General features: G+C 42.9%; 1 protein-coding gene across 1 annotated transcript in view; it reads right to left on the bottom strand.

Annotated features, from left to right (window-relative positions):
• The window catches only part of grb2b (growth factor receptor-bound protein 2b), a 33,336-nt gene that overhangs the window by 2,247 nt on the left and 18,619 nt on the right, over positions 1-12,470 (bottom strand). The window contains exons 3-5 of the mRNA XM_061065300.1: positions 5,771-5,868; positions 1,506-1,628; positions 104-272 (exon numbers count right to left, since the gene is read on the bottom strand). Of these exons, the coding sequence (XP_060921283.1) occupies positions 104-272; positions 1,506-1,628; positions 5,771-5,868 (390 nt within the window). The remainder of the gene's footprint in view (positions 1-103; positions 273-1,505; positions 1,629-5,770; positions 5,869-12,470) is intronic.

Below are 12,470 nucleotides of genomic sequence, written 5' to 3'. Positions count from 1 at the left end.
GCGGGTTGATCAGGGCGCCATGAAGACGCCTGAATGAATCGAGACAAATCAGCCATGTGACATAACGACTTCATCACGATTAATCCCGTGTGTCCGTTCTTACCTGGGGGACCTGCTCGATGTCTCGCAGGAAGATTTGCTGATTGCGAGAGACCGAGGTGGAGCGGTGGTAGTCCACCAGCTCGTTGAGGGAGTTAAACTTCACCACCCACAGGAAATACTTTCCGGCGCCGTCGCGGAGAACCTTGAAGTGCTGGACGTCGTTTCCAAACCTGGACGAGGTCAAAAAGAGAGAAAAGGTGAGAGGAGAGGAGAGGAGGGGGTCTTCAGCAAAAAGATTAAGAGTATGAACGGTTTTAAAAGATCTTTTTTTGGATCTGAGCAATTTATTTATTGGTGAAGAGGTTCCTCTTCAACAGGCTTTTTAGAATGGGTGTGTATGAGACTTCCTGTGCTTCTGCAGCCAGCCTCTAGTGGACACTCCAGGAACTGCAGGATTTCACACTTCAGCATCTGGTTCATTTTTCAACTATGGAGGTTTCCTCTCGGTAGAAGCAAAACAAAACCCATCCAGATATCATCGACTGGACGAGCAGCCAATTTAGCCACTAGAGTTTTAATCTCTTTCCGATGATTTAAAAAAAAATTCCCATGGTGCAGCGTGCCCGCCTTTCTGGAGGCTAAACGCTGCACTGCCTTCTCGTGGAAGCAGCTGACGACTTGTTTAACTTCCAGTAGTTGAAAGGAATCACTTTTTACTTTTCTCTTAAAAAGATCAGCTGATCTACAAAAACAAATGTGGCAAGTTCTGGAAAATGTTTTTAAGACTCTGAACACAAAATGAGGAACTGACAGATGAACAGACTTGAGTGTTAGTAGGGCTGCTTTTTGTGTCTTTAATTTAATGTTGTACTGTTTTTTTAGTTTAGGGTATTTGTGTTCATTCTCTCTCATAAAGGAGATGAAAGAGGAGTTTAAAAAAATGTTATTTTGTAGGCAAATGAAGCTTGAAAGTCAGACAATAAGACCACTTATCTAGTGCTCGAGGCGTGTCTGTAGCAGACTGTTAGTCAGCCTGCACTGACTGTCAGACTGTTACCGGCTGATTCATTTGACTAAGAGAAATCAGGACGGTCACAGAGAGTTATTAGGACCCACAGTTACTTTACATGTTAAACGGCCGTGAACTGTGGATACTTTTGGGAGAGTCAGATAAGAGGAAATGAGTCTTGTGCGTGTCAGCTAAAACAGGAACTCAGAGCTGACGTCCAAAGAGCACAAACGATGATATCAGGAGGAACAGCAGAGGGCGGCAGCGAGACTCCACAGGAATAAGGAAGAGGCTGCACTGATGACTCAGATACACCGGGTATGGAAACTTGTGAACCTGCTCAGTCACAGGGGAGCCGTGCTCTGATACAAGGATAATGTTGGACTGTATTTATAGACAACAAGTGTGAGAGTGAATCATGTTCTGTGTGGTGCATCGGTGTGGAGCTGCTTACTTCACAGAGAGGGAGAAGTCTCCTGGTGCACTCTCGCTCTCTCTGATGAGGAAGGCTCCGTCGTGCCTCTGTTTGTTGAGCATCTCCTCCGCTTTGGCCCGAGGAATCTTCCCGAAGAACCACCTGAGGGAGTGCAGAAAACAGATACGAGTTAGAAATGACTCAGACGTCCCAAAGCAACCTTTTTCTTCCTGCTTTGACTGGAATCATAGAATCTGCACACTCACAGACTTTGAGGCTCATAACATTCGATCAACCAGAAGGTCCTTATGTTATTTCAAAATAAAAGCTTATGAGTCGATAACTGAAACGCTTTTTATGCCTTTATTTTAGAGACAGGACAGCGGAGAGAGTCAGAAATCGGGGGTAGAGAGAGAGATTATGGAATGACATGCAGAAAAGAAGCTACAGGTCGGATTCAAACCCAAGCCGCCCACTTGGTCGACTTTAGTCTACGTACATGGGGTGCACACACTGACCACTAGGCCACTGGTTCCCCTCTTAATGTTATCTTAATTAAAAACCATTTCTCTGTGAATGTAATGGAGGCCCAAGAGTTTCAGTTGAGCTAATCTGTGATTCTGTGGGCAGAGGGAGGAAGCTGCAGAGGATTGTGTGTGAACATGCAAAGATCACACCTCCTGTCTCTGCAGTCAGATGTGAGATGACCGTGCTAACCACTAAGCCACCGATCCACGCAGTGGGGACACACCATGAGCTCCATTTATAGCACACCAGACGCTTAAACTTTGAGATCAATCAGATGATCCACACCTGTTTGGATACCATGGTAACACAAAAGGAAGTCCTCTTAAAAAAAGGAGACAGGTTTTAAAACACTCGCTATCAAAAAGTATTCAAGTATCAAACTTTTTGACAACCAGGAAATACATATGTTAAGATTTACTCTTGGGGGATTTTTGGACCCAATGAGAGCGTCTCCCTCCCGCGAAACAACACACCAGGAAGTGAGGACAACTTTAAACAAGGAAGTAGATTAGTCATTAACTAATTATAGAGGCAAAGCAAACATACAAAAAATGATCATCATCCTAACTGTTAAATGTTTAACTGGCACACAGGAGCATCTGTGTTTTCAACCTCTTAAAAAGCAGTTGAATCTATTTGAGATTTAAAAACATGTAAACACAGATAAGTGGCATTAATGTATTTTTAGCAGCACACAATCAACTAATGTATGACTCTGAGAAAGTCCTGACAGAGGGAATAAGTGAGAGTGATAAAGATGGATGGAGAGGGGGAGAGACAAAGCCAGCGAAAGCTCTTTACGTGTGTAAATAATTAAAAAGTACAGTCAGCCAAAAGATGACATCTTGGCTCCTTTACACGAAGGTGAAAATCAATAATGAAATGGCTAACTCCTGATCCGCTTAGCGTCTGTGGCAGCAGAACAAGAGAGGCACGCAGAGTCTGTCTTCCCTGTTTGATAAAAGTGATGAAAGAGGCTGATGAGACTGGCATTTGGCATTACTGTACACAACGCACGCACGCCTCAACCACCCGTGTGTGTGTGTGTGTGTCTGCCTGCTGTGTGTGTGTTTGCATGTCTGCTATGTGTGTATGTGTGCTGTGTGTGTGTGTGTGTCTCTGCTGTATGTGTTAGTGTGTGTGTGTGTGTGTGTGTGTGTGTGTGTGTGTGTGTGTGTGTGTCTCTGCTGTATGTGTTAGTGTGTGTGTCTCTGCTGTATGTGTGTGTGTGTGTGTGTGTGTGTGTGTGTGTGTGTGTGTGTGTGTCTCTGCTGTATGTGTATGTGTGTGTGTGTGTGTGTCTCTGCTGTATGTGTGTGTGTGTGTGTCTCTGCTGTATGTGTGTGTGTGTGTCTCTGCTGTATGTGTGTGTGTGTGTGTGTTCATGGTGCTTTCAGGTAGCACTTCATTGTCACCACAACGGGAGACAGAAGCAAACTCCTGCAGCTTCATCGTCCAGTCACAGTTAATCTGAACCGTGCAGTCGTGAATATTCAACGAACAGTGAAAAGATGTGAAACTATTTTTCAGCTTCACCGTTCTGAATCAGAGAATCATGTCTCCTATTCTGCACAAACAGGATTTTATTGAAGGATTATTATTATATATGAGCAACACGCTTGATCATGTTTGTGATGCTGGAATAAAAAGTTCTGCTGTTCAACAGGATTTCAAGTGGACAGTGGAACATGATGAAACCAAACACAGACCACTGAAGAGGTTTATTTGCAACTCTTGAAAGCCTTAGTTAGCACATGCAGCCATGTTGGAAATTGTCCCTCCTGTTCTACTCCTGTGCTTGCACTCAGAATTCAGACAACAGTGAATAGTGAGTGATTTCAAGAGTTTCTTAATAATGATTATTCCACCATTTTGTTTTGTACTTAAGGCAGACAATCCAAACAGAAAATAAGGATTTGCAGGATGCTATGCTAAAGTTGATGGTATATGCTTCCTGTCTCTCTGTATATATACTTTTACAATTCACTTATCAGACTCTTTTATCCAAAGCGACGTACATCAGAGAGTAAGTACAACACAAGGATCTAGAAAAAAGGGAACAATGTCAGTAAGAGCAAACGATCAGCTCTGAGTCTGATTGGCAAAAAAACATTAAACTTTGCAAGAAGGAATATAAAAACTGCTAACCCCCCCGGGAGCCTTCATTCGAGAGATAATAATAATAATAAGAGGTTCAGTGTTAGAACTGCATGAGGAGGTACAGCTTCATATTGATTCCCCATAACCATAAAAGGCTCTACACCCTGGAGGATTGTTGCTACCAATGCAGTGACCTCCCTCCTGCAGAAAGGAACATCTGATAGCAACCCTGCAACGATGCAATAAGGTCAATATGCAATTAAGTGTAAGAGGCCTCGAGGACGCTAATAAAGAGAGCTAATCTGGCACTGAGCGCCGGTCCAGAGGTAACGTCCTCTAAGGATCCTGTCAAGTGTTCTCTGAAGTGGATTCAACCCCCACACACACACACACACACACTCCAGCATCACATTAAATCAAGTCTCATAGGAGCCAACAGGATGTGAACAGATCTATTTGACAGGTAAACGGACAAATGTAAACATGTAATGTATGACATCACTGTGGTTCTTAAACGTTTTCATTTAAGGCTCCCAATCAGTCAAGTTCTCACAGATCATTTGCATATCCATCCATCATCTACACCGCTTTACCCCGTTCAGTGACACGGAAGGCTGGAGCCGATCCCAGCTGTCATTGGGCGAGAGGCAGGGTTATACCCTGGACTGTTTGCCAGCCAATCACAGAGCAGACAACCATTCACACCTACAGGAAATTTAAAAATCACCCGTTAACCTAACGAGCACGTCTTTGGACTGTGGGAGGAAGCCGGAGTACCCGGAGAGAACCCACACATGCACGAGGAGAACATGCAGACTCCTGTCAGACGGGGATTCAAACCAGGAACCTTCTCGCTGTGAGGTAACAGAGCTAACCACTGCAGCACCGTGCAGCCCCCATTTTGCATATATTTGGTTAAAATTGATGTCTATAAAAATACCTTTAAATAAAAAGTATGATACAGTATCTTTATTTATTTTACAATAACATGTAGCTGAAAAATGTGGTGGCTTCACGTGGCTGCTTATTTCTGCCAATACAGAAACACAAAGCCTGGGGAGGGAACAACCATTTAACTGTTAAATGGAGGACAGTCATCCTCCTCAGTAAGAGGAACGCACCCGAGGAACACATTAACCATCTGAAATTAAAAAAACTGACACAGCTGAAGGTTTTTAAGACACGACTAAAACAATGGCATCGACTGTGTTCCCTCTCATAATCCTCATGTTACTCTTTCTTCTTATTTAGTTCATACATGTGAATCTAGGATTAATTGATCCTAGATTCACATGTTTTAGTCAAACTTGGTAGTAGTGTTGTAGTACTCAGACTGGTCTTGAAAACACTTTTTGAAGGTCTCTTTTTCATGATATTTATGGTCTTGGTCTTGTTTCAGTCTCGCCCTGCCTTTGGGACTTCAGACTCGGTCTCGATCCCTAAATGTCTCGGTCTCGGAGCACTCTGGTCTTGGTCATGTCTTGGTCTCAGTTAGTGTGGGTCATGACTACAACACTACTTGTTAGATTATATTTATTATAGGAATCATATCTCATGTACGCCTGCAGCTTCTCTAAGGGGTACGCGTACTTCTTTGAGAAACACCAGCATAAAGTGAACAAACATGCTATTTAAAAAAACATCAGAAAAGAAACTCTTGGATGTGAAATACTTACGGATGAGCTTTCATCTCTATGTAATTCTTGGGGATGAAGCCGTCTTTCCCGTTTAGCTCTGCCTTGTACCAGTTCTGATCACACTCTTCATTTAATACCTGTTGTTGAGAGGAGGGGAGAAAGAAGAGAGAGGGTGTTTAGGTTGGTGCCACTTAAAATATCAACAATGGAAAGCAACCTCCTAAATTTAGCTTTAAGCCATTTCCTTTAATTTCCTGTGACTGAAGAAGGCGCGTGAGCTGCATGTTAGATAACTGCTCTGTAAATATTTTGACACAGCAGGAGAGCTGCAGGCAGACATATTTTAAAAGAGCTTTGAATGAAAGAATCTGATCAGTAAAAAAAAAAAAAGGTACATAATGTGTTTGTGCCACTGAGGTGTACAACACAAAAATGCAGGTCACACACAGACAGCTGTGAGGTTACTCATGGATCACAAAGCGTGATGCACCACCAGCCACACACCTGCACTGCAACAATCTGTGTTAGACTCAGTATTTATGAGCCACTTCCTCTACCTTACTGCTCATCAGGGTTGTAAAGATACCAGAATTACAAACTTGGACCCAATTCTAGTCAAATCCCGCCTTACCGATACATGTTTCAAAACCACGCAGACAAAAACATCAGTCTCAAACACCTGAACAGGGCTTTCACACTTGCAGAAAACCCCTGAAAAACTCCTGATAGTTCCAGGAGGAGCTGCATGTGTGAACGTAGACAGCCACTTCACCCAGAGTTTCTCCTCCAGCCTCCTCGTATTTATTCTGCAGAAAGTCAGAGTGAGCTGATGTGAGAATCTAAGAAACATTTTGGCAACCTCAGGCCCCGTGTCCACCTAGTGTTATGTTGCAAAACATTCCCAAATGCACAGCGAGCGCTTTTCTGCCCGGAAAAATCACTAGCTGGACACTGTGCCTTAGTGCTTGACAGAGGCAGATCCTGCAGTGAGAAATTCACCTTCGTGCTGCAGCTGCTGCTTCATCCTGAAATTAAGATGCTCAAGAGTGTTGTTCCATTCATTATTCATTTAAATGTTGAATTTAAAAATAGCCCTTTCCAGTGAACGCCTTGTCACTTAAAGAGTCCATATTCTGCCCTTTTTGGGGTTCGTATATTTAATCTATGTTCCTACTTTTGTACGTTCACAATAGCCGAATAAAGTCCGAAAAAAGTGTCTGTTTCCATGTACTGCTCCTCCTTGCTCCCTCTCCGCTCCGAGTCCGTCAGCTACACTCTGCTGAGCCCACACTGCAGAGCCCCACGTGGGCCAAGTCTGCTCTGATTGGTCTGCCGATCCACTCTGTCATTATTGGTCAGTTGCTCAGCACACGTCTCGGAAATGTCCTGCCTCTTTTACCATATTGGGAATGCAGCCACTGGCTCCGTCTGAGGGGAGCATAAACATTAGCACCTTAGCACTACTGTGCTACCGCAGGCTACGGCATATTGTGGGCGTGCTACAGAAGTTAACGGGCGTGCAACATGAGCTGCTAGGCTTGCCACAACGAGCCAATGGGCTTAGATCAGTGATCTCACACTGACAATGACGTCGGACTGACAAATTTTTATCGAGGGGGGCTAGAACCGAGCGTTACATGCAGCTAATGCTACAGCTAACAGGAGGACGTAGGAGAAGCCGCGTTTCTGCGGACTATGAATTTTTGCACATAGATGTGCCTAAACATGCACAGGACACTTGGAAAACACACTAAAGAGCAAATAAAACCAGAAAAAGCAGAATATGGGACCTTTAATACTTGCAGATTATTTGAAAATGAACGAGGAAGGGTGTTGCATGATATCCTTTCTTATAGAATGTATGTGAAATTCTGTCGCACTTCCACGTTTCACCATCTTCACGAGTATTTCAGAGGAAAAACTGAGCAACAGCCGTTAGTTATGTCATCTCCATTTGAGTGATGATGTTGCATAAAGAAGTCAAAGCTTCTTTGAGAGTCTCAGAGGGGGAAGGATTGAACAAAAGTTTCAGAGAACAAGCCGTCACTTCTTGGAGGAGCTTAAAGTAAAGCAAGGGGGATGAGCATTAGTCTCGCCTCTCTGATGCAGAATCCTGTGCTGAAGAATGACTCAGTTATACTCTGAATTTTTACATGAGTCAACTCTGCTAAAGGCAATTTATTTTACTGTCTTTGATCACTGCTCATCTGAATAATTCATAGAAAGATCTTTTTTTGTGTGGCTGAGGCGGGCAGGCAATCTTTAATGGAGCATCACTGGGGAGATACCAGTAGACAAAAACTCTGTTCAAACACCTCCATGCATATTATATTCAGATGTTTCTCTTCGTCCCTCGATTTTCTTGATCACAACTCCTATTCCGCACCATTTAATGCATCATTTCCCACAGACCCAACCCATCACAGCTGTCAAATTGGCCCCCATGTAGTGTAAGTGGCCTGGGTCTACTTGCTCCAGTGAGGCTGCAGAATGCCAGCTGTCACTGACCTTCCCCAGCTGCTAACCCCGCACAAGACCAGCATTACAGGATCAGGGAGTGGCCTTGGACTGAGAACGTGAGTAGGTTATAATCAAGAGTGGGGGAGTAGCTGTTGAGATGTGTGCATGTGTGACAAAGTGGACTTGCAGATATTGTGGGCAGACAGGGGGACTGTGTTTATGCCAGGCAATGTGGCTTTTTTCTGAGCCAAGACACAAACAAAAGGGACGGCGTGTTGACACACCGAACAGTAGAGCCGCAGCCTACAAAGCCACACTGACCCAGATGAGTGCCCACATGAGGTTATGAACTTACATTTACACCAGCAGCATCAGCTTGTTGCTTTTTGCTTATGACTGATGATGAAACTAAGAGTCCATAGCCATGTTAGTGCAGCTCTGTGCAGCTGGAATAATCATGCTCAAATACTAAAAGTAGTTAAACTAGATTGTTGATATTTGGCGGCTCCAGTGTAGAGATGCAACAGTGAGAAACAGTTTTCAGCATAGTGTTTCCCAGACCATGCTCGGGCGGTTTATCCATATGCAATTGCCGGTTGTCTGCAACAAACTGTGTCGGCAAGACACAAATCTCAATCCTGTATATTTATAATTAAAAAGTGTGTTTTTTAATGGAGAATTACATGCAAAAATTAGGGATGCACCAGTTTATCATCGGTCTAGGCCGATATCGACCCTCTTGACAGACATCTGCACATCAGCAAATAATGTAGCATGAGCCGAGGTTTATTTGTTGAGCAAAATCAATTTAACACTGAAATCTAATAAACCTAACTACTTATTCAGAGACAAGGTTTTTTATTGGGCAGATGAAATCCCCCGACCTGTATTTATGGTCAAACATGAACACTTACACCAACAGAAATAATGAAACAAACATCAGTATCGGATTTGGCAAAATTGTTATTTACAAAGGTTGATATCAGCCCTGGTTTTCCCAATTGGTGCATCTCTAGTAAAAATCTACACCATATAAAAGTGAAAACAGTTGTCTTTTCTACAAGCTCTTAAAGTGACATCTGACCTAAATACTAACGGTTCTGTGCGGTGGCTGAAAACTGAAAGAGAGGCAGACAATGAGAAAAAAGCAGAAATAAAATATTTGCTTGGCTTGCAGTTTTTTAAACCATACAGAGAAGAGACAACCACAGCATTGTGACTGACTGAGCTCTGTGTGTGTGTTCAAAGCAGGGCCAACATTGTGCTTTCCCTCTCTCGCTGTTTTCTCTCCCTCTCTCTCTCTCTCTCTGTGAAGATTTTTTTTTTGTCTTTTTAATCTGATTGAGCCACAATAGTTGTAGGAGTTTTCCATTTGAGAGGCTCAGGTCCAGGCGCGGGATTATCTCCTCCACAGCTGCCACAGTAGACCGCCCTCCTCCCCCTGTCTCTGTCACACTCAAATATTATTTTTAACTCCACCCACAAGCACTTCATGTGTGACAATGAGCACGGGTAGCTGTCATTCATAAGAGCCTCGTCCAAAACCTCTAATCCAGTGCGTGTTGGTAAAACCATTATAACGTGTTAATCCATCTGATAAACAGGGCTGATGAAATTCACATCATTATCATTGTCTCTAGATATGTGGCCTCACATGGCTAATTCTTTTAAACTAATGTGGACAAATTGAGGGGGCATACTCAGGTCTTTATCCTCTGTGCACTGAGAAGGCAACACTCAATCGTACAGTTAAATTATATTGGTTATAAATTGGACAAAAGACAGACTCTGCTGTCACTATATGTTGATATTTCTCCACACGCTCATTCTTTGGTTACTGTTAAGCCATGAGTTTACCCCACACAGCAAACAGATTCCTGTTGTGTCTTTGATTTTGCAGAGTGTCAAGAGGCGACCATGAGGAGATTAATTTTGCCGAACAAAACTGATTGTCACAAAGAAAATCCCTTGTATAAGCTCAAGTATGTGCATTGAAAAAATAAGTCATTATTACATGAGGTGCACGTAGGATGGACGTTTCTTTCTTTGTCTATCAGGAGGTGGAGGTAGAGAGTGAGAGTGAGGGGGGGGGGACCAGATGCTAAAGCAAGCTCACGTCTGCACAGTCAACACGAGATTGCCATAAATCAGCGGCAGGGATTACCTCGGGGTGAGTTAATCTGAGCGTGTGGCAGGTCAGCCTGATAGAAAGACAGACGGGCCAAAGCTTCATCACAACCTCGGAGCCCAAAGCCTGTTTGGTCTACCACCAAGTTTAATGAAACCGATAGAGCCCCTTCTGCCGTCTGTTTTTTTACGCTCCATGAAGGAACCATCCCATCACAAAAAAAACAAAAAACACTTGGTTTACCTTAATCAAAGGACAGAAAATAATCAGTGACGACAGAGTACCAAGTCTATGTAAAGTCAAACTGACTCAATGGTGAGGAGAGACAGCTAAAAGGAAATAAACAATGTCATCATGGACAATAAATCAAATCTGTCTGAGCCTAAATTCTCATTTTTGGCTTAAATATAAAGTCAGTTTTCTCCACCGTGTCCCAACAGTACGCGAGCGTTTGATATCGCATTGCATCACACATGAACGCATGCTTGCTGTCCACACTGCATCCGTTAAATATTTCATTCCCTGCTCTGTGAATTTCAGTTTCCCCCCCTTGTAAACAGAACAACATGAGCTGCTTTGTATTGAAGGTGGACAGACTGAAGTGTGGTGCTTTGTATTGTAAATCTGTTGACTCAAATCACAACATTCAAAGGCTCGCCAATAAATGGATTGTGGTGAGTCGAATAAAGTTTTCCCCCGGTGTTGACAGAAGTCAAAGGACAACGTTTCAACACGGTGTGGATATTAATAACACACCGTTATCTCCACCTTGTAAAAAAAGCTAACAAGCTACGTCGAGTAAGTGTCACTCAAATAGCAAACAATAGAATCAAATCAGCTGGTTTTGACGCTGATGCTCGCTCACGCCGCATGCTGTTAAGAGAGGCTGTTAAGAGTATTTCTACATGCTTCATATCCTGAGATGCTGTAAAACCTAAAGCTAAAAGGTCACATAAGAATAAAATCCCAGAAATTAGTCAAAGTTTTGAAATGGTGTGAAAAAGAGTTACAAACATCAGACATGTTGATCATCAGTTTTTTTCTAAAACCAGAAAACTAGAGATTGAAAAATATCTTCATGTCAAACATGAACCAACTATTTCTTAACACTGCATAAGAATAATTGTTCTAAATATTAAGATCAGGTATTTTGAGTTTCATCCATAGAAGAACCCTTTTCAGTGAGTTTCTGCAAATGTTTAAAAAAAAGTACAAGCTAAAGGTTATACAAGATATTTAAGTTGCGCTCATGCTTCCTTATTCTGGATAAATTCAGACACGATTATGCAAACAACCATTTCCTGTTCCATAACACGGTCGCCCACTGCTGCTCACTCCTTTTCACGTCATTTAACGCCCCACAAAATATAATATTAACATCATAAACAAAAAAAACCCCTGCAGCTCAGACGCAGCAAACACTGAAAAATCAATATTTACTTGACAGGATCGGGCAATATGTTTAGTGAGGGAGTGTTAAAATGCTCCCAGTTTATGAGCAGACACTGATGGAGAAATATAAGAAAATGTAACTCAATCAGGTTACAAATACACGACTGACAAACTGTGCCACACTAAGGTACTAAGAGACGCTAGAGCACATCTACGAGTTTGTTGGTGTGCCAACTGTTTTGGTGTCCTGCAGGACTGGAATCTGATGTCTGGTATTTTTACATCCTGGCAGCAGGAGTGACCCCTGTGGTGGCACCAGATCTCACACAGGGGGTGAACTGATTCACCTCTGAGCAGTACAGTTATCTAGGACACAGTCTGCATCAAGGTCTGTGGGATCAAAAAAGGCAGTTGTGTATTAGTGCAATAACGCTCAATACCCTCAAAGTGTTTCTAATGCTGTTCTAGACCGACGGATGTGGAGATAAAAGTAGGAGATAATGTTCGGGGGTGTGAAGGGGTGGGTTGCGTGACACAAAGACCCAGACGTATCCACTTTCTGCTTTGTTTGTCAAAACAGCTCTCAAATCTGTCAAAATGAGTTTGACCTGCTTTGAGCCCAGCAGGGAGGCTGCAGGCTTGGATCAGTGAGACAGCAAGAGCCACTTGGATGCAGAAAGAAAACACAGAAAGAGATTACATCGGATTCCAGGAAATTAACGCTTGTAACACTTTTGTAATTAAAATAATGCTTGAGGA

This window comes from Labrus mixtus, chromosome 20 (genome assembly GCF_963584025.1).
Source record: "Labrus mixtus chromosome 20, fLabMix1.1, whole genome shotgun sequence".
In the NCBI taxonomy this organism is placed as follows: domain Eukaryota; kingdom Metazoa; phylum Chordata; class Actinopteri; order Labriformes; family Labridae; genus Labrus; species Labrus mixtus.
Note: the sequence above shows the minus strand (reverse complement) of the source record. Positions and strands in the feature narration are given on the sequence as shown.